General features: G+C 40.7%; 1 protein-coding gene across 2 annotated transcripts in view; it reads right to left on the bottom strand.

Moving 5' to 3' along the window:
- TEX2 (testis expressed 2) overlaps positions 1 to 19288 on the bottom strand; it is a 39923-nt gene that overhangs the window by 10389 nt on the left and 10246 nt on the right. For both annotated transcript variants that reach the window (XM_048964690.1, XM_048964691.1), the window contains 6 exons: positions 12362 to 14016; positions 7335 to 7535; positions 6139 to 6463; positions 4782 to 5026; positions 3296 to 3445; positions 1762 to 1861 (listed from right to left, as the gene is read on the bottom strand). In XM_048964690.1, coding sequence (XP_048820647.1) covers positions 1762 to 1861; positions 3296 to 3445; positions 4782 to 5026; positions 6139 to 6463; positions 7335 to 7535; positions 12362 to 13990 — 2650 coding nt within the window. In that variant the 5' untranslated portion in view covers positions 13991 to 14016. The remainder of the gene's footprint in view (positions 1 to 1761; positions 1862 to 3295; positions 3446 to 4781; positions 5027 to 6138; positions 6464 to 7334; positions 7536 to 12361; positions 14017 to 19288) is intronic.

The following is a 19288-nucleotide window of genomic DNA, read 5'->3' as shown; positions in this document are numbered from 1 at the left end:
TTCTCGCTTTAACAAGCGAAAGGTTAGAGTTGCTGACCTCCTCAGCCTTTAAGCAGTGCTTTGAGCAGCAAGTCTTTTACGCTACTGATAGAGTTTTATTTAATTTTCTCCTAAATCTTCACTTATCTTCCATTCTTGCAAAAGTCTGGTGTTAACTGTTCATCAGAGCTAGTGAAAAGCACTGTAGGAAGAGTGCCAGTAATCAAAGCTACAGTTCAATACATCTTAAAAGAGACCACATCCAATCTGTGTGATTGTGTGATCCTAATGCTGACCCTTAGGAGCAGTCAGAGGAACAGAGGTTTTGAAGGAGCAGAATGATCCTGCAAAGCCTTAAACTCATCCAGGTATATCCATGAAATTTAACAAGTGTTACTTCATTAAATCAGAACATATACAAGAAAGTCTTAAATATTAAGAACATTTACAATATTAAAATATTGTAAAATTGAAGCAGAGTAAATTTGCAACTTTTAAACACTTACAATCAAATCGGTAAGAAGGGCAACAACAAATAACCCAGTTATCTGTTCCAACTTTGCCCTATGTTTGTTGTTATTCTAAATATACTACTGAGATTTGCTGAAGTTTTGGCTTATTTTTGGCCCATAATTAACAGCCTGTACAGAGGTCTCTAATATTCTTAAGTGGTATCATCAGTTCATTAAAGTCCTACCATCTCACTACTGGCTCACTGGTTTAGCACCATCCAGAAATGATTTCGTCTTCATATCTTTATATGAAAGTTGGAAGAGCAGTTTAAAAGTAAGCTGTTTGTCATGTAATCCATAGCTGTACCACATCAGGTCCTCCAAGGAGATCTTTCCCTTTAGACCAATTAGAAACCGCTCCTCCCCAAGTCAGATAATTCTCTTACACATCACCCATCCACTGTAACAACACGGTAAGCAAAGGAGCGAATGGACTGAGAGCAGACAAGTTATGAAACCCTTAATAAACTCAAAAACAACTTCAAATGAAAGAATCACAGAAGACTGCTCTGATTACACACCTTAGAAGAAAGGTAATGACTAACTCTTCTCAGCACGTAGGAGAACAAATACTTCTGAAGCTAATACTCATTCACCATATTTTTTTTTCTTTTTGTGAAAGTACTTAGGAAACAAGAGTACCCTCCAATACACTCCTGCAACTAAATTCAAGCCAGGAAGAAGAGAAAAGGGGAAAAAAGCAAAACTTCTGATCCATAAAGTAGCAGTATGAAAGTCATTCAGCTTGAAGAAAATTCATCTTTAACAGTGGGCACACAGACATCTTAAAAATAGAGTTGTTTTGTATTTTTTCCAAAGCAACACTACAATTTTTGTTTTCCAATTTATTATTATTGTGTCTTCTGAATCACTGCTTTCAAAGCAGAGCAATTTCTAGAGAACCAAATCTATTTTCTGCTGCAGTACAGAATCAGTTCTTTCCTGATGAGATGTGCATTGTTCTCTGTAGTCCACAACAGAGAGATGCATCTGCCACTTGTATGCTAATTCTGCTTTAGTTCTGTAAATTGAATCTATTTTTCCCAATGGAAAGACATGCTCACATTTCATTAATTTCTGCATCTGCAGAACTATGTTTATACCAAGCCTGATGCTACAGAGATCTCTCAGTACCTTGGTAGAATAAATTCTTATTAGGTGTGCCTTCCTTAAATTGAAATACCTGCAAGAGCAACAGATCAAAACTCAGTTCTACAAAGATACAAAGGCACAAACCTGGTGAATATAGAAGAAGAAACATGTATTTTACCTCTGTAATCAACAGAAGGTTTGAAGGCTTGAAGGATCTTCGGCACTGCTATCCCCATGTCAAGCTCAGTCAGCGTTAGCTCATTCATGAAGTATGGCAGCTATATGAACAGAACATCAAAACCAAATTCATGTTGTGAAACTACTGACCACCATTTCCTGAGAGTAGGAAGGTCATTAAATTTAGGGAATGGATTGAGCCACCAGTGAAAAAAAAACAAATGTGATTACACAAACTTCCTCAAATTCTAAGATTTCACATTTCTTAGTTCAAAATATTATTTTAGGAAGAGATTTAGCATGTGAACTTTAAAAGAATGCTTTTAAAGCTATGTTTAGGTTCAGATGTTGACTTCAAGTTTCCAGGATGCTCTGTAGTCCAGGATGCTTTGAGAGCAGCTCAAGAGCAGTCTAATTCCTATTTTACTAGGAATACAATTAAAGATGTTTTCAGATTTTAAGTTCAGACAGATACTTTAAAGTTGAAGTTCCATCAATGTCTTAGCTATTTTTATTAAAGGCAAATTATTTCATAACATTTCAAATACATCTCAAAACTTTAAAGTTACAATACTAGGAGTATTTCAGTTATTTGAGCATCTATATACTTGTAAGCATTTCTAATTGTTAGAATTTCTGTCTCTTAAGAAATAAAGCATTAGCCTATCAAAATACATCCATCCCCCATACTTAGTCTTTCCACTCAACTGTTTCCAATTAGATGTTTGAATATCCTGCTGTCACAAATGTGGAAACAGCCAGGGCAGAATTAGGTTACTGCTTATTTCCCAAAGCACAAACAACACTATCTCACAGCTGGTGCTGGCAGCTAAATTTCAGAGCTCTTGTCAACAAGCCTACATCTTCCCTCGCCTTCAGGAAAAGGCAAACTCCTCCCTCAGTGTCAGGAGCTCAACAAGCCAATGATTAACTGCTGCTGTTCAGAAGAGTTACAGAATGCAAAGGAAAGATCCAGAAGTCACTCAAAAGCAACACTTCTTTCACTTTTAAGCTTATCCAGTCAAACAATTACATCCCATCACCTCGGAGCTTAACTATTACTCCCACCAACCTCTCCTGCAAGCGCCACATGCCTGAAGGTGGTTCTCTGACCTCCCCTTTCTCTATAGGAATCTGCTGTTTCCCATAACAGATTTCATTTAAAACTCTATCTTGACAATTCAGTGGGGAAGAAAACAAACCTAAAACATAAGTACAGTAACCCTGGCAATAGAGACCTGAGTCAGTAAGCTTAATAACTTATAGCCAGCTCTACTTACTCTTAAAGACAGTAATATTTCTACCTTTTAACACAGAAACTTTACAGACACAAATAGTTGATCAGAAACTGAAGTAACAAAGTCAGCTTGTCACGATCCTACTATGAAACGGATAGTAAAACTCGCTTGAAACTCTGTATCACATTTATTTACCCCAATTATTTTTCTACATATCCAAACCTCTGTTAAAAGAGTTTCTTCTACTGATTTTGAACTCAAAGAAGCGTGTGAAGTACATGTGTCCAGACTAGTTACCTTTATTTTACTAAGTTTCATTTGGATCTTCTTTGACACCAGATCAGACCAATATTTTTCCCCTAAAAAATCCCAAAATATTCTTCCAAGCAAAGCGTTCACCCAGACCTCCTGTTCTTCTTCCTCAGCTTTCACATGGGCATCAGGAAACTGAAAACACAGAGCAGGTTATCAGTTGTGGAAATTCTACTCTAAGGTCAGAAAAGGTCCCATTTATACCAGGAAGTTCTGTGTTACAGCCTAGGTCAGCTAAGAATTCCAACATTCAACACACATGACAGCTTTACAGCCATGTCAACTGGCCTGATATAAGCTTGTTTGTCATCATCCTGACATGCAACAGAGTAAATGAGACTATGCTGCTATGACTTCACCTCTGGCAATGAAATGAGAGGGCTGTACATGTTTTAACCTCTGGCAGAAAAAGCAGATCATCTCAGAGGGGGCAGACCTACAAACATGTCTGTGGCAGAGATGCTCTCCCTTCCCAACAGATCCTGTAACAGCTATGCTACTCTTTTTATTTAGGAAAAGAGAAAAGCAAAGCCCAACATTACATACAGTTCTGAGAAGTCACAAATTGAAGATAAATACAGTACAAGGAAATATACTCTTTCTTTCCATGGTTGTATATAAGTTTCAGGAAACTTATTGTTCCTTTGGCTGCATAAAAGGTTTTGTTTACAGTCCAAGAGTTACATGTTGGTTTACTGGAGAAACCACCTCAAAACACACGAAGATACTGCATATTCAAATGTTGCACCTCTGACTACAAATGGGAAAGCAAAGATAGCCGAAATAATCTGGGGGGTGTGCATAACACCATCTATTTTATTAGAACCAGTAGGCTGGTACTTTATGAAGGCAAGACAAGATAGTTAATGTCTTTGAACTACCTGCAACGAAAGGAGAGTTTGTCATTATTGCAAGTAGAAAGTCTGAAACCAGCAGAAAAGCAGGGCTTTCTAAGAGCAATCATGTAGATGCTACAGTTCTGAGTATCATTTCTATGCAATGATTGCTCTCACTGGCTGCAACCTCACACAGCAGCTTCTGCTGTGACTCACTGCGTCCAAGTTTCCCACCTGTTGATCTATTTATAGAACCATTTTTGATCCCTGCTCAATTCAGCAGTGAATTCGTCACTGTTTCTGGGCTGTCAGGGGCCAGACTGGCTTTTTTCCTGAGGGAGCTGCAGACATTTTTTTTCATATGCTTTACTGTGGCTTCTGGTGCCTCTCTGAACATTTACAAATGTCTGTCAAAGGTGCAGAACACGAATTACACCTTTGAAAAGAAAGGTGATCATACTTCTTGTTAAGATTCCGTCTATTAAGTGTTGTGTTTTATACTAGTGCCTTATAGATTGATTCTTAAATGTGTTAGTTGTCTTTTTCCCCCCCTCCCCTACTTATTTCTAAATGAAGTAGTTAACAAGATAAAATAAAACACCTTTCAAAGCATCTCTTTGGGGAAAAAGCATTACCTTTTTCACAGCTGTAGGGCTGCTATCTGCACTGAGGACTGGACTACCTGATGGGCTCTTTTCCTGTGGAACACACTTTGCCATATAAATATTGTAGTCCAGGAGCATTTTCTGCCTCACGTTGCCAGCCAGATCCTTGTGTTTAGGCTGGGATGCAATTTCTTCCACGCTTCCCTTGCTGCTGCTACGACTGTGTGTAAGAACTCCTGACTGACTCTCCGTTCTACCATGTGCTGGCAAGATCCCTAAATCAGAAGAAATAATACTTGTTAAACAGAAAAGCATAATCAAATATTTCAAGGAACAAAATAAGCTAGCAGATTTAATTTATTCTGAAAAAGACCAACGTAGTGCTTTCTCATTTCAAAGGACAGAAGTAAATTCCACAACTCTGTATTCAGCTGGTCACAAACTTAAGATATCCAATAACCTTGACATGACTCAGCACTCAGGAGGATGTGTGAAACTCAGCTGATCAATCCCACATTTAAATACAGACACTCACACATGTACAACATATGGCAGAATTCCCAACAGTTCTGCTCAGTAATAAAATAAAAGTCAGGCGATTAAAACGCACCTATAGCTAATTTATTTTTTAAGTTTAATTATAGACTGTTACAATTCAAAAGACTGTCAAAAGTACATAACTAACAGAATTCTAATTATCCATTAATTTAGCATTTTTATTTCAAGAAATTGTAGGCCAGAAATAATGACGTTAACCTTTAAAAAGCTTCTCAGAGAGATGAAGAAAAGCATGAGTCACTCTGATTTAAAATCAGAGGATGGCTTAAAATTAACACTTCAAGTATTTGTTCATTACCAGATTGTTTGATATGTTTATTAGTTTGGATATACGTTAGGTCTTGTATTCAAAAATTGAAAAAGTGTTTTGCTGTGATGTTAACCCAGTAATAGGGATTGTATTCAGAGCAGACTGGAGTGAAAAAACAGGTAGCAATAGGACTAAATGCAAGTGTTGTTATTTGTTCCAGCAGATGAGAAGGAAAACAGATGGAACAACTAATCCTTACAAAAGTTACAGTCACTGAAAAACAGTGTACTTACATAAAATAGCCTAAAAATAGTAAGAAAATTTGAGGTCATACTGCCACAAATGCAACCAAGAGAGGAAAAGCTGGTATACAACAAGGGGAACCAAGAGGCCAAGATAAGGAGTGTGAGGGTGCCTTTGGTGTTACTTGTCTGTTGAGATCACAATAGCTCCACAGTTGCTAATAACTATCACTGTGAAAACAGTGATTTGATTTGCTCCTTTTAATAGATAGTTTTACTGGGGGGAAAGAAAACCAAACAACCCATATGATATACCATATGATATACGTATGAATACCTGGCTTGCTGGAAGGCTTCTTGGCTTCAGACTTCAGCTTGGATGCTAGAAGGAACCTTCTGAACCACTCCTCCTTCTCCCTACCAGTCCTTCCAAAGAGATAAAGCACTTGATCCTTTTGGCTACTGTGCTTGGCTCCATCCTGAGCTTTCTTGGATTCCTCATTGTTCAAGTCTACCTTCTCAGAAGACAACTTTTCTTCTGCATTCTCTTTATCAGTCTGGGCTTTAGCCATGAAGTCATCCTGCCTAGCAAGTTCAATGCAAATAGGGTACTTCTTATTCCAAATTCGTTTTCGTGCCAGACTTTTGGGAACCAGGGAAATCTGAAGGATAAAGGAGAGATTTAAATTCACTTATTTTGTGGTTTTATCTTTTATGTTTCAAAAAGTCACGTGTATAACATTAGAACAAGAGACAGACAGATCCTACACCAGACCTCCTGGGTTTAACTGACTCTTAATTTGTAGCTGCTTGTCATCCCATTCACCAGGTCTGTGGTGAGTCACAGCATTTACAGTCAGAAGTTTTGATTTTTAGAATGGGAAGCAGGGAATAAAAGAAGGTTTTCCTCAATGTCTTCTGGGTCCTTCTCTCCCTCCCACTCCCACAGTCCTCAGAAACACAGTTTCCTCCTAATCTGTACTGCCAAAGTCCAATACTAGTGTAGCATCTTATTAAAAAAAAATCAATTATTTTAATAATGAGGTATTGATACATTACTTAATATAATGGTCATGGAATCAACTTTACATAGCAGCTTCTCACTTACTTGAGGGAGGCAAACAACCTGTAGGAAAACTATTCAAGCATTATCCTTGACACACACTCACAGCTACAAAATCCTAATTCAGTGAAAGTGGAACACAAATGCTGTCTGAACTGCCCTGAGGCAGAGACAACAACCAAGGATTACGCATTCCACTGTAAGCTTCAAAACAGTCAACAAGAAATCTAACACACAGTGAACAATTCTGTAACCTCCCAGGTGTTATTTTTTTTCAAACAGACAAAGACAAAACTCATGTTTTTCATTTATGTGTAATATGGATTTGTTTTCCAAATCCCGATCAATCTCTTACAAGTTTGCGCAAACAAAACTGTTTTTGTAACTGTGATAGCATATAACTAGAGTAATGAAAAAAATGGAGTTTCAAAGTACTCTGTTAACATCAGATATAAGGAAAGCACCCTCACCTTGCTCTCCGTAAGTTCATAAATTTTCTGGCTGACATACGTGACTTCAGGCTTTGGCTCATTGTACACAGCTCTTCTGGAAATATTTTTATTAGGTTTTGAAAGCCTTAAGGTGCTTCCTTCAAGTCGCACGTAGACAGAATGAGTCAACGTAGCATGGTATGTTTCTGGATCATAATTATAAATTTCATTCATCCACCCCTAGAGAGGAAAATACTCATTAACAGGCTTTTAAGCAGCCAGAAAGCCAAATACGGTATGCAATAGAAGTTTAAAAGTCTTCAATAATTATCCAAGCTTTTGTCAAGCTTGTGTCACAGCACAAATACAAGGCAGTAAACACACAAATTGAGGTAGCACTCAGCTGACAGGGCATGAGATGAGGACCACATCCCAAGCACACAGTCTGGTTTTCCATATAAGTCATTTTGTGTGAGCAGCTCCTCATCTCAAGGAGCAGCTCTCACCCCAGCCCACTGCACTGCAGACACATGGGAAGGCCATGAGCCAGCTGGGAAGGACATGTGCAGAGCAGCCTGCCTGCTTCCACAAGGCTCTGACATGTTAATTGCCAACAACAAGGGCAGAGCAAGCAGCCTGCTTACAGACAGCACCCATGCTGTAATCAGCCACAATCCAGGACCATGATGGAGTTTGTTTTAACGCAGCACTGCTGTTTTACATCATTGAACATGCTGTGCAACCGTGCAGTTGCAACACAAGTCAGATGTGGGGATTAAATTTCAGTGATTCCTCTGCAGTGGGGAAAAAGAAAACAGAAGAACAGCCTTGGCTGTAAGCAGGCTGCAGGTACTGATTCCAACCACGGAGGTGACGTCACTCTGCACTAACATCTGCTTACAGAAAACACAGGATGACAAACAAGGCAGGATCAGCCAGAAAGCTTTCACAGCACACAAATTTTCCTTCTCTTGGCCTACCAGACAGCATGCTTGGATAATGACCTGTACCTGCTAATAAACACCTTAATTTCGCACATATTCATTAGTGTCAATAGACAGAGGAAGAAAGGCTTCCAGGGAGGTTCACTGGAGCACAAAGAGAAGTGGCAGCTTCGTGGGTACCCGGGGAGCAGAACCCGATTCTTCAAAACCACCCAGAAGTTCTCAGTAGGTGTAAAGCATCCCAGATCTTACTGCAACATTTTAACTTCCTGAATAAGTTTCCACCCACACACTGAAACGTAACATTTATTTTAATGCTCACTTGCTCCAGCTCCATACAGACAGCACACCTTTTTTGAGATGCCATAGTAACAGTGGCATCTATTTTTTGCTTACTCTGACACCTAGTCCTATTTTCACCATAAATCCTAAAAAAAAAAAAAAGAAAGCCACCTGGATCAATTACCATCCTTTTTGTGTTCAGGAAAGATTAAGTCATCTCCACTCAGCTCCAAGACTGACGTCCTCATTATTAACAGAAATACCAATGCATGCTCACTGAAGCAGCTTTGTGTGAGGCTGTTTGCTTACACAGGGTTACATACAACTGCTACATAAGGAATATAATGCACAAGGAGGAGCTCTCCATAAACCATCAGGGCTCTGCACAGCAGGGCTGGTGTTTGTTTGAGCATATCCTATTTACTGTTATATCTTGACTATTAAGCCAAGACATCTTTGAGCAGACAGCAATTAATTTGCAGCCAGGAACTCCAGCTGGACTTACTGAAGCACAAGGACATAAGTGACTTGCCTTGAGCCACTGTGCACCATCCGTCCTCTCAGTGCAGAACCAAGACACCCATATGGCTCACAGGGCTCTGGACAGGCTCCCACCTGCCCCCAGATCAGGTCTCCAGGCTATTTCTAGCTCAGACAACAAGGTCTGGAGGCCTGCAGCCAGGGAAACATGCAGACAAAAGCTTATCATCCTGTCCTGCAGTGAAGCTCCACTGAAGAGCAAGCAAACCTGCACCAACAGGAAGGAACGCATGGAAAGGGGCTCATTTCACAAAGCTTAGCCACAGAGGCTGGTTTTATAGCCACCATAACTGGAGTTTGGCAGGAAGAGGGCTGGAAAACCCCAAGAATGCAGGGTTCCCAATAAGCAAGGAGGGAGTACACTTGAAGTTTCTCTAACATCCCACATGAGACAGAAGCAGCTGCAGGTTTCTGACAGCAGCACTCAGCTCAGTGGAGGAGGTGCAGCAATGAACAGTGCCTGATTTATGCACTGCTCTCAACACCACAGTATCATACCTAGAAGCAAAAACCCACAAGCATAGAGATGAGACCAACACCTCTGTACACACACCACATGCATCACCCTTGTGGCGCTTTCTCAGCAGCTACACAACCATTACCCAAGACCCTAATGGTGACATTTGAATGGCTGGTAGCAAAGAGGACTGCATTAAGCCACTAGGTCACCCACTGCACCAGCACCTGTCCTACCCAGCTTCTCCCCTTTTGAGTTTCCTTATTTCTAAGGATGCGTTCCTGCCTTTTCCCACTCACATTTCAAGTTATTTTGCAGCACAAAGACCATGCAGCTCTGAGTGGAATGCTAATAATGTCCAAATGATGACTCCTCACTCTGTTAATGAATCTGAAAACATGTGCCCAGTGCAGAAATATTTTCCCTTCTATCCAACAGTGTTAAGAGATGGGATGATACCACCTGCCCCCTCATTTTCAGCATTTTTCACTGTTATATGGTAAACCACAAACAGTTTTTAGTTTCTCCAAGAAGCCCCAGTTCACTCCAAGTCTCCACATTCTAAGGACAATTCCCGCAGAGAGGCCTTAACGTCTCTCTTTGCAAAAAGAAATTGAAACAAAAGATTCACAGCCAAAGGAAACTACTTCTCAATGCATCTGAACAGAGGAGTTCCATTCCTGTAATGTACCAGCAACAGATAAGTTCTATCAAACTACAGAAGCAACAATGGATTTCCTTGTGCAGGCGAGGAGAGGCTGTAGGATGGGTTTTTTCCATACCAGCGAAGTTGTTAAAATGAGAAATCTAGTCATGCAGGGAGGACAATGCCCACAGTCATGCACTGCTCTGCAGCTGCTTGCCATTTGCACTGATCCTGTGATCTCCAGTTCTGAAGGTCAGCAGCTGCTCGGAACTCACAGCCGAAAATGGGAGAAAGTGCCTCCCGAGCAGCACAGTACCAAACCTGAAAAAAGCATCTGGTCAGAGCAGTGGGAGGACTGCTTTTATGGCAAAGGCCACAGGTGTTGTTTCAAACACAGACACTATCTGGATCTGTCCCGTTTGTTAGCCCTCACACACCTCACCTGGCACAGCAGCACTACTGCTACACCAGGATTCTGTTTGATAAATGAGAAAAATACAGGACAGATTTTTGAGGTTTTTTGACATGGAACCTACGAGGAACAAACCAAACCAAAGCAAGGCCAAGGAGGGCAGAAGTAACCATCACCTGCACTGAAAACATATGCACCATCAGAGGCCACCACCCAATACAAAAACCCCAGAGTGATGCACAGGATCAGCATGCAGCCAAAAGCCCCTCCTTCTGTACAACGTTCTCCTGCACTGCCTGCCCATAAAAGTCTTCCTGATGGAAAGGGTGCATATATCTGCATTTTAGCTGTTACTTAAAACCTTTTGTATCAGCCAGCACAACACAAGGGAACACCTATTTGAAAACACCAACAGTGAGCTTAGAAGAGCCAAATGCATTAGAAAGTAAAAAAGCAAAACCAAAAAGCAATCCGTGGATGGGGCAAAAAAAGAAAGGAAAAGGAAGCCAGAGAAGTGAATCTGTGGGAACAAGAGGTTAAGGCAGCGTGCTCTGAAGTTGCAGGGGGACTGTGTGTGCTCAGGTACCTTGGCACCTGCTGGTGGGGAACTCCCATTTTCCACTAGGTGTTGAAAGTCAAGGAAAACATAACCGCTGTCTGAGAAGTTTGCATGGCAGAGAAGATGCACGTGCTCATGCAGAAATAGCATGACAGTGGTTTGGCAGAATCCCAACTTCCAGAGCCCCATAAAAGGGCCTTACTTCTAGCTCTTAGCACATCAGCATGAAATCAGGTCAGGCTGGAACAGAAGACCATTAAGCTCTGAAGACACCGTCCTCATGCAAGCTTGGTTCTCCTGCATTCACATGGGTTTTGTTACAGGTCAAACCTTTCTCCCATTTGGCAGAGCTTCAGAATTGCCCAGTATTGTTTTGACAGCAGCAAATACAGAATATTTGTACAAGGGAGGAATAACTTGCAACCTGCTTAATCGTATTATAATGCTCCAGTACAAGCATGAGCTGCATTTTCAACTCATGAAGGATTAAAAAGCATTTCTATAGGGCTTTTACATATTAAAGACAATTACCATGTATGTTAACAAGCACAAGTAGTACTCATTAGGTCATACACAACATTAATCTACATTCATACAGATCCCTTTGCACAGTGCATTTCTTGCCTACAGCTACTCTGTTAAAATAGACCTCCTGAATAGAAGCATTAAGATGTATTTAAGGTTCCTGACTAACAACTAACACCTTCAAGAGCCACATTAACAGCAGCCAACAACAATTATCAGGATCTTTATCAACTTTTCACGTATCAAGGCAAACTGATACGCAAGATTTCAGCATCCAAGGGACAAAGGACAAAAGTGAAAGTCTGTCAAGATTTGTACACGTAAGCAGTGTGTATATCCAGTGGGTAGACAGGTGCATTCAGTCTGCATTCACAACAACCAATTAAAGACTGCGACTCACATCATTCACGAAAAATAAGCAATATCAAGATAGGTGGGCATGCAATTTCTGTTGGCAGCCAGCAAAAACTGGCTTTTGTACTCCATCCCTAACTGTTTAATTAACTAATTCTTAAGGACATTGAAGCCACATATATTTTAGAATACTAAACCATTACAGAATCCATCCCTCAAAGCCAACTGACCCTATGCAAACACAAGAAATGCTAATGGTAATAATTCAGATCACTCACAACTTCAGAATATCCAGTTTACTGCTCTGACTCAAAATAACGCATACAGACAAAGTACCACGAGCTCACCTTCAGTATTTCAGGTTCCTTGATGTCTAGAGCTCCTGTATTCCATTGCCTTTTCATACTTTCACGAAACTTGAGATATTCATGACTACGTGGAGTAAGCAGCCAAATCACACAGACAGCTGTCATAAATCCAAGGGCCATTCCAAAGAGGAGTCCACTTAAGTAGCCAGGGAGAGGAATAATAAAGTAAGCATAGACTAACAGTGTTAAGAAGTATAAAGTTTTTACTGGTATTTTAGGCTGTTGCACACACAGATTATTTTCTTCTTCACTACTGAGCATAACACCATTTTCATCAGTCATCTCGAGATCGAGCAAAGTTTCAGAACGTTTATCGGTTTTGCTTTCATCCTCTATCAAGGAAAAGTCTTCAGAATACAGTTCACAAAACTCCTCATCCTCTCTGCTTGCTAGTGCAGACAGTGAACATTTTTCAAGTACGAGTGAAGTTTTCGAACTCACATCCTTTGTGCTTGCGGACTGAGAGCTTTTGGTCTCTGTCTCTTTTGCATGTTCCTCAGCTGTTTTTGACTGATCGTTCTTACTCACGTTAGAGTCACTTCCATACAAATCCCCTTCAGAATCACATTCCTCTTCCTTAATGCTGTAGTTGTTATTGCTTTCCAAATGGCCATTCAAACTGGAAAGGTTTGAGAGTTCTGAAGCACTTGAAGATAAGGCTTTGGGCCTGTGGCTACTACTTTCATCACCCATTATTTTACTGAGCAGCTGAAAAGGCTCATAGATCACTTCAGAAAGGCGTCTTTTAGTATCTTCAATTTTAGCCTCCATTTCAGGTACTTTAAAAAAGGAACGAGTGTCAGAGGGAGATGTTAATGGAGATGAGGGAGCAGTTTTGGAATCACCACCTGTAGCTCGAGGCTGAGTGAACTGTTTGAACAGATGCAAGTTCAGTTTCGAGTCCGGTGGTCTGTATGACACAGCTTCGGATTCTTGTTTAGAAGTGTCTGTAGACAGAGATTTCACTAAAGTTTTCATTAACTGTCTATGTCTCATCGGTGGGGTTGGCTCTTTTGGTTCCACATCTGTTGAAAGGGACTTGACTAAACCCTTAAAAGGCTTGGAACTAGAAATGGTGGATGACGCACTAGGGCAGACAACTGATCTGGAAGGAGATGAGGATGGGGAAGACGAGAAGTTGGCCTTCTGTTCCACAGGTGGTGACGCACCCGACAAGCTAAACGTATGACAAGAGTGTGATGAGGGAGACAGGACTAGTGGCACTGCACTGAGTACTTGGGATGTGGAAGGAGAATCCAACAGCTTTACGGCGTCTGCAGCTGGCAGAACTGCAGGTGATGAGGACAGCAGTGATGCAGAGTTGGCCATGTTAAGCGAGGTAGCTGGACCAGAAAAATCATGGCCGGTATGCTCAAAGCAGAGGTCTTCCTTGGCTTCAAGTGCTGTTACAATGCTTTGGTCATCTAGTTCCTCATCAAGAAATTCCTTAAACTCCTCTTCCTCCTCTTCTTCCTCCTTCCCAAATGCAGAGAAATGAATAGTGATGGTTTCTCGGGAGACAGATCGTTGGACCTGCACTTTTGGTGCTGGCTGCTTTGAGGACATTTCACCAGTTTTCTCTGCATGGCTACTGTTCTGACTTGTCATTGCAGGTCCCACAGATGCGTCAGAGTCTGTGAAGAAAACATAAAACCACGTTACATGCATTTTTTTAATGTCTTAAATAAAGCAAAGCTTGAAACTCAAAGCAAAGACAGAAACATGTACAAGTGTTCAGGTGGTCTTTTCATATTTTTTGTTTTTCAGCTGGAAGTATGACTGGATGGAACACAAAATTAAGTTGTCTACTTAAAATAAAGAATTCTAGGACTAAATATCCTAGAAATGTATTTGAGCAGAAAGTTAATACAGCAAAATGAATTAGATCCGAACATCTCAACAGCAGACAGCATCAGCCCTTCCTCACGGAGCACAGCTGCGTTGCAGTGCAGTAGCTGAGGATGTGTTCTGCACCTGGATGACAACACATTGTCAGCACACCACAATTCACCTTCTGACAAACAGGAACACCCAGAGAGAGAGCAGGTGTTGGGCAGCACGTGGTCCACTCAGGCCATGACACCTTTTAGCAGTGTTGCTGCACTAACGTGTGCTCTTATTACACAGGGGATGACTAATTGGGATGCCTATTAGTGAGGGAAGGTTTCTGCATTTGTATCCTATCTCCTGCTCTCACAGCACATGTCACAGAAAGGACTCATGAGAATCAGCTTTGACAATTCCCATTCAAAGACAGGAAGAGGAAAAAGTCAGATTTTACTCTGACACCTTGGGAGTGGAAGGGTGGGGAGAATGCCTATGGAGATATCCAAGCAGTCACGCTTGTTTACCTTAACTACCTATATATTCACCATTGTGCATGACATCCAGAACGTGTTGTCTATGTCCATTCTGCTCTCTAACAAAGATATCAACTATTTGTAAAGCAGAAGCAATTCAGCCAAACAGAGGCTACAGCTTTTCCAGTAAACCACAGAAAAGCTCAACCCACAGCACAGGGAGACCTCAAAAGGAATTAAGTTATTGCAATAATTTTGTTAGTATGCGACTTTTGGCTATGGCAGTGGAAATCTATGTCACAATTCTTTTGAGTAACCTTAACTCTGTATTACTAATAGGCAATGCTAAGTTTTGACCTATGATACACATCTCCGGTTACAATCACAGCTATGGCGAGCAGACAGCCCATACTTGCATGAGAAGTGGGATAAGGTTCACAAAGTAGATTACTGTCAAGAGATAACTAAAGCTTTGGACCTCCACTGCTGATTAGAAGGATATCAGCAATCAGGAACTCACAGAATATGTATACATACACAAAGAACAGAGATACTGTACGATGATGTTCAGAGTAAGTCTACTTCTGTCCTGTCTGCAAACTAGAGAGAATCAGGTGCACCTAGGCTGTTTAACTGTGCATTTACTCCCTCTCCCATCATTCACAAAGCACAGCTGAATGTGTTTCATCATGTAAACCAAACTTCGATGCATTTCCAAGCTGGCAGTAACAACACTTTAAACAATTCATGTGTACAAACATCTGCTGCTAATCATACATTTGGCCTTCAATTGCTCAGTGAGGATTCTGCAAGCTACACCGAGCTCCTCAACTAACAAGGACATTTACCTGCTTGCTGTATCCACTTGGAAAGAAACAGGCAGAGCACAGAAGAGTCATTCAAGGAAGGTAGGAATGATTCAGAACCCACATTCTTACCTTAGAGAAGCAGCACATGTCAGCAACTAAGTCTAGGGGAAAAGTCTGGCATGGGGGAAGAGCAACACAACAGACGAGCCCAGCCACCAGACGAGCCACAGCTCACTGATTTGGGCCACTTTCAGCACTGCACATTTAGATCTAGCTTGAGGGTGGGAGCATATTATTATAGACCTACTCTTAGCAACCCCTGTAAACAGAGAAACAAACAACCAATGCTTTCATACACTCTTTGGAAGGTGACTGGGCCTTTCTGCCTTTCAAGCACCCTCCAAATCACTGGGGGTCCTTTCAGAAACTGAACAATGGCATTATTGGTAACCAAATCTCTCCTTGACCCAATTAAACTCAACAATTTCACATCTAAGACAGAGTATTAAGTATATATTAATATTAAGTATATATATATATATATATATATATATATATATATATATATATATATTAGAAAAGAAAATCAAACCCAAACAAAAACTTTTGAAAGGATTCACCCCCACTCAAACCCTCTATAATACAAGTAGTATCAGGGTTGTTTCACAATTGCACCAAAATTCCTCTCAGTTTCACTCAAAATGAGACCCCTTAGCCTAGAATTTTGAAGTTTTATCATCTTCAAGTCCACAGGTTAAAAAACAACAACAAAAAAAATCTATATCCAGTTCTCTTCCAGCCCTTGAGAATAGGTTGAGATTGTCTTCTGTTTGTGTAACCTCTCAGCACTCACGAATTCAAGTCAGTCATATATTTACACTTGCAAAAGGAAACCTTCTGTTATGAGCATTGATACTTAAAAGGCACTGCATTGCCTACTTGAGACAGCTCCACTGTCAACTTTACAGACAAAACAAAGCACTTTCACGCTAACAGTTTAGAAAGAGATTAAACCAATGCACAAAGCAACAGAGTTGGAACCAACTTAAAGGAACAGATCAAAGTTGTGTGCACCATGCTTACTTTATCCACCTCACACACAGCTCAACTGAGCCACATTTATCAACTGAGGAAGGAAAATTCAGTCGAGCAATTCAGAGCTTTTCGTAATCACTCAGCTGGACGAAGATTGCAAATTGGGTGACTGAGTTCACACATTGCAACAGGCCAACGATGCAGCCACACCGCTATGACTTAACGCAACATCTGCACCAAGGGAAAGGGCATCTCCCCTCACAAATACCCCTGCAAAAATCTGTAGCAAGGTTCATAAACGTGGCGGGGTATTTCCAGGCCTCACTGATGTTAAGCATAGATCAGAAAAAAGTGCTTTACATAAAACATGAATTTGTTCCTTGCTGAGTGAAGAAAAGGCCCCACAGGTTATTAAAAACCATTTTAATTTTTCCCCCCTTTATCTATCAATTGCATCAGAAGAACAAGCCCTGACTGCTATTGAGGAAGCCACCAATTTGATTACTTAAATGCCACACTTTGACTTCATGCAGATTGCCATCACTATTCAAATGGAAAGACTGTCTGATTACATCTCTGCTCACACCTACTTCCCTCTGTGCCATTGCTCTTTAAAGACACAAACCTCTCGGCAAGCTTCTGTCTCCCAGGCTGGGGAAGAAGGAGTAGTTCTTTAGGGGATCTATTTTGTCTCTTGGGTTATTCAATAGTCATTTCCAAGTGTCAAACTGAAGACAGATAAATGATTCATACCGTAAATCTACCCTCCGTTTGGGTAGGAAGGAGAAGTGATGTGTTTGAGACAGCTATTCCACGTGGCAGAATTGCTACAGAAGATCTTTCTTACATTAACATAGACAGGACAATTCTGATGCCAATATCTTCTTTCCAACACTGAGATACGGGAGGACTGTTGCAATTCTTCAATACTCATTTAAAATACATAGCAGAAAACTCAAAGCATCACATAAAATTCCTTCCGTTAAGAACCAGAAGTCTCATTTCAAGTACTTCAGAACACAGCATGAGTATCAGTGATCCTATCGGTTACACACATGATTTAGGCCACAGTGGCAGCCTAGGAAGCCAATTTCAGTGCATTTAGTCCAGAATGATCTCAGTGAAACAGAGAACACAGCTCACAGAACATTATCTGCCATATGAATTTCATCTCATTGAACACATTTATACTGCAAGAGACAAAAGAAGACACAAAACCCAATTTCAACATCCTTTCTTATCACCATTCAAATCTTCCCTAGAATCTCCATGAGTTAATGTATTCCATGGCTAACACCTACTACTCTTTTAACAACCTCAAGTCATTACTTTTAAATGAAGTACATAAAAGCTGTTGGTAATTAGCATAATTAGAATCACATGATCGCCCTGTGAAACCTGCGTGTCAGAGATCCAGTTACCTGAAGTTAATACTTTGAAGCTTGTTTCCCAACATGACTAAGAAGAATGTTTTGCTTCACCTTTCAAGTCAAATGCAACTGAATTTGAGATGCAAGTGGGGAAAAACAGTGATAAAACTTTCCCATAGGAAATTTGGAGTTACAAACAGGGAAAGACAGGCTTGAAAGAAACACAAATATTTTATATCATTCAAGAACTATTGGAAGAATGCAGTCCAATGTGTGCAACAGGAATCAACATCAGGATTACAGCAAATAGCCCACACAGCCAGAAGAGGTGAAGTCACCCTCCACATACCATATATACCAATTTTCCATAGAGCATACCTCTAGCAAAGGTCAACCAGGTTATCATAACTAAACTGGTTAGAATACTTGTAAGAGGAGTTCTTTCTGAGCCTCATAAAGGAAGGATTATCTTTCGTGTAAATGCATTTAAGGTTAGGAAAATCCAAGTTAAATAATGAGCGTTCAGATATATCAAGGAAAACTTGAAATCTTGCTTAGGACTTTTCATATAAATGTACCACCAATGAGAATGCTTATAATGATAACTATAAATCAGAGATGTAAGAGCAGTTATTTACCAAAACCTAGGACAGAAAGGTCAAATACAAATTGCAGTGGCAAATAAGTAGCCTGATAGAAGTCCCAGCAATTTTGAATACAGACAATGCTAATAAGGCCCTTCCTACTAGCTCCTATCTACAATGTTTCAAAGAAGAACAGAGAAAAACTGTTTAATGTTAGCTAAGTGGGTCTATTCTATCTTAACATTCTCCCCAAGGACTTCAGAAAGGTCAGCCATCACCTCAGCTTCTCTGCCTCCTCCAATAAAAGATTACTTATTAATCTTCCCCATTCTCCTTCCATGACACATCCCTTGCATCAAGAACTTCATAACTCTGCACCAGAGTTTAACTGTGACAAACAGAAGAGGAAGCAGTTAGAAGCTGCCCAAAAGCCCAGAAAACATTAACTTGCTAAATGCCACTGTGAAGTGACACAGCATTTACAGGAAACAGAATGTTTGGAAAGAGAGGAAAAAAGTTAATCCAAAGCACAAACCAAAACATGCAATAACACACAGAACAGCAACCGATGGGTGGAGAAGAGTCACTACCTCACCATTTTTTGCAATATTTATTATTTTTACAAACAAAGACATGCAGAGCACAGAAGGCTGCTGCCAACTGCCCGCAGTGCAGCTGCAGGACAGCGGGGGCTCCCAGCCCCTTCCAGCCCATGGCCTTGGGTTCCACTCACAGAGTGATGTCTGTGCTGCTGGACAACAGAAGCAAGCCTCAGCACCAGCAGCCAAAGCAACTCACGTTGGCATTA

Source organism: Lagopus muta, chromosome 18, assembly GCF_023343835.1.
Source record: "Lagopus muta isolate bLagMut1 chromosome 18, bLagMut1 primary, whole genome shotgun sequence".
In the NCBI taxonomy this organism is placed as follows: Eukaryota; Metazoa; Chordata; class Aves; order Galliformes; family Phasianidae; genus Lagopus; species Lagopus muta.
The sequence above is the reverse complement of the archived record's forward strand: the minus strand, read 5'-3'. Positions and strand labels throughout refer to the sequence as shown.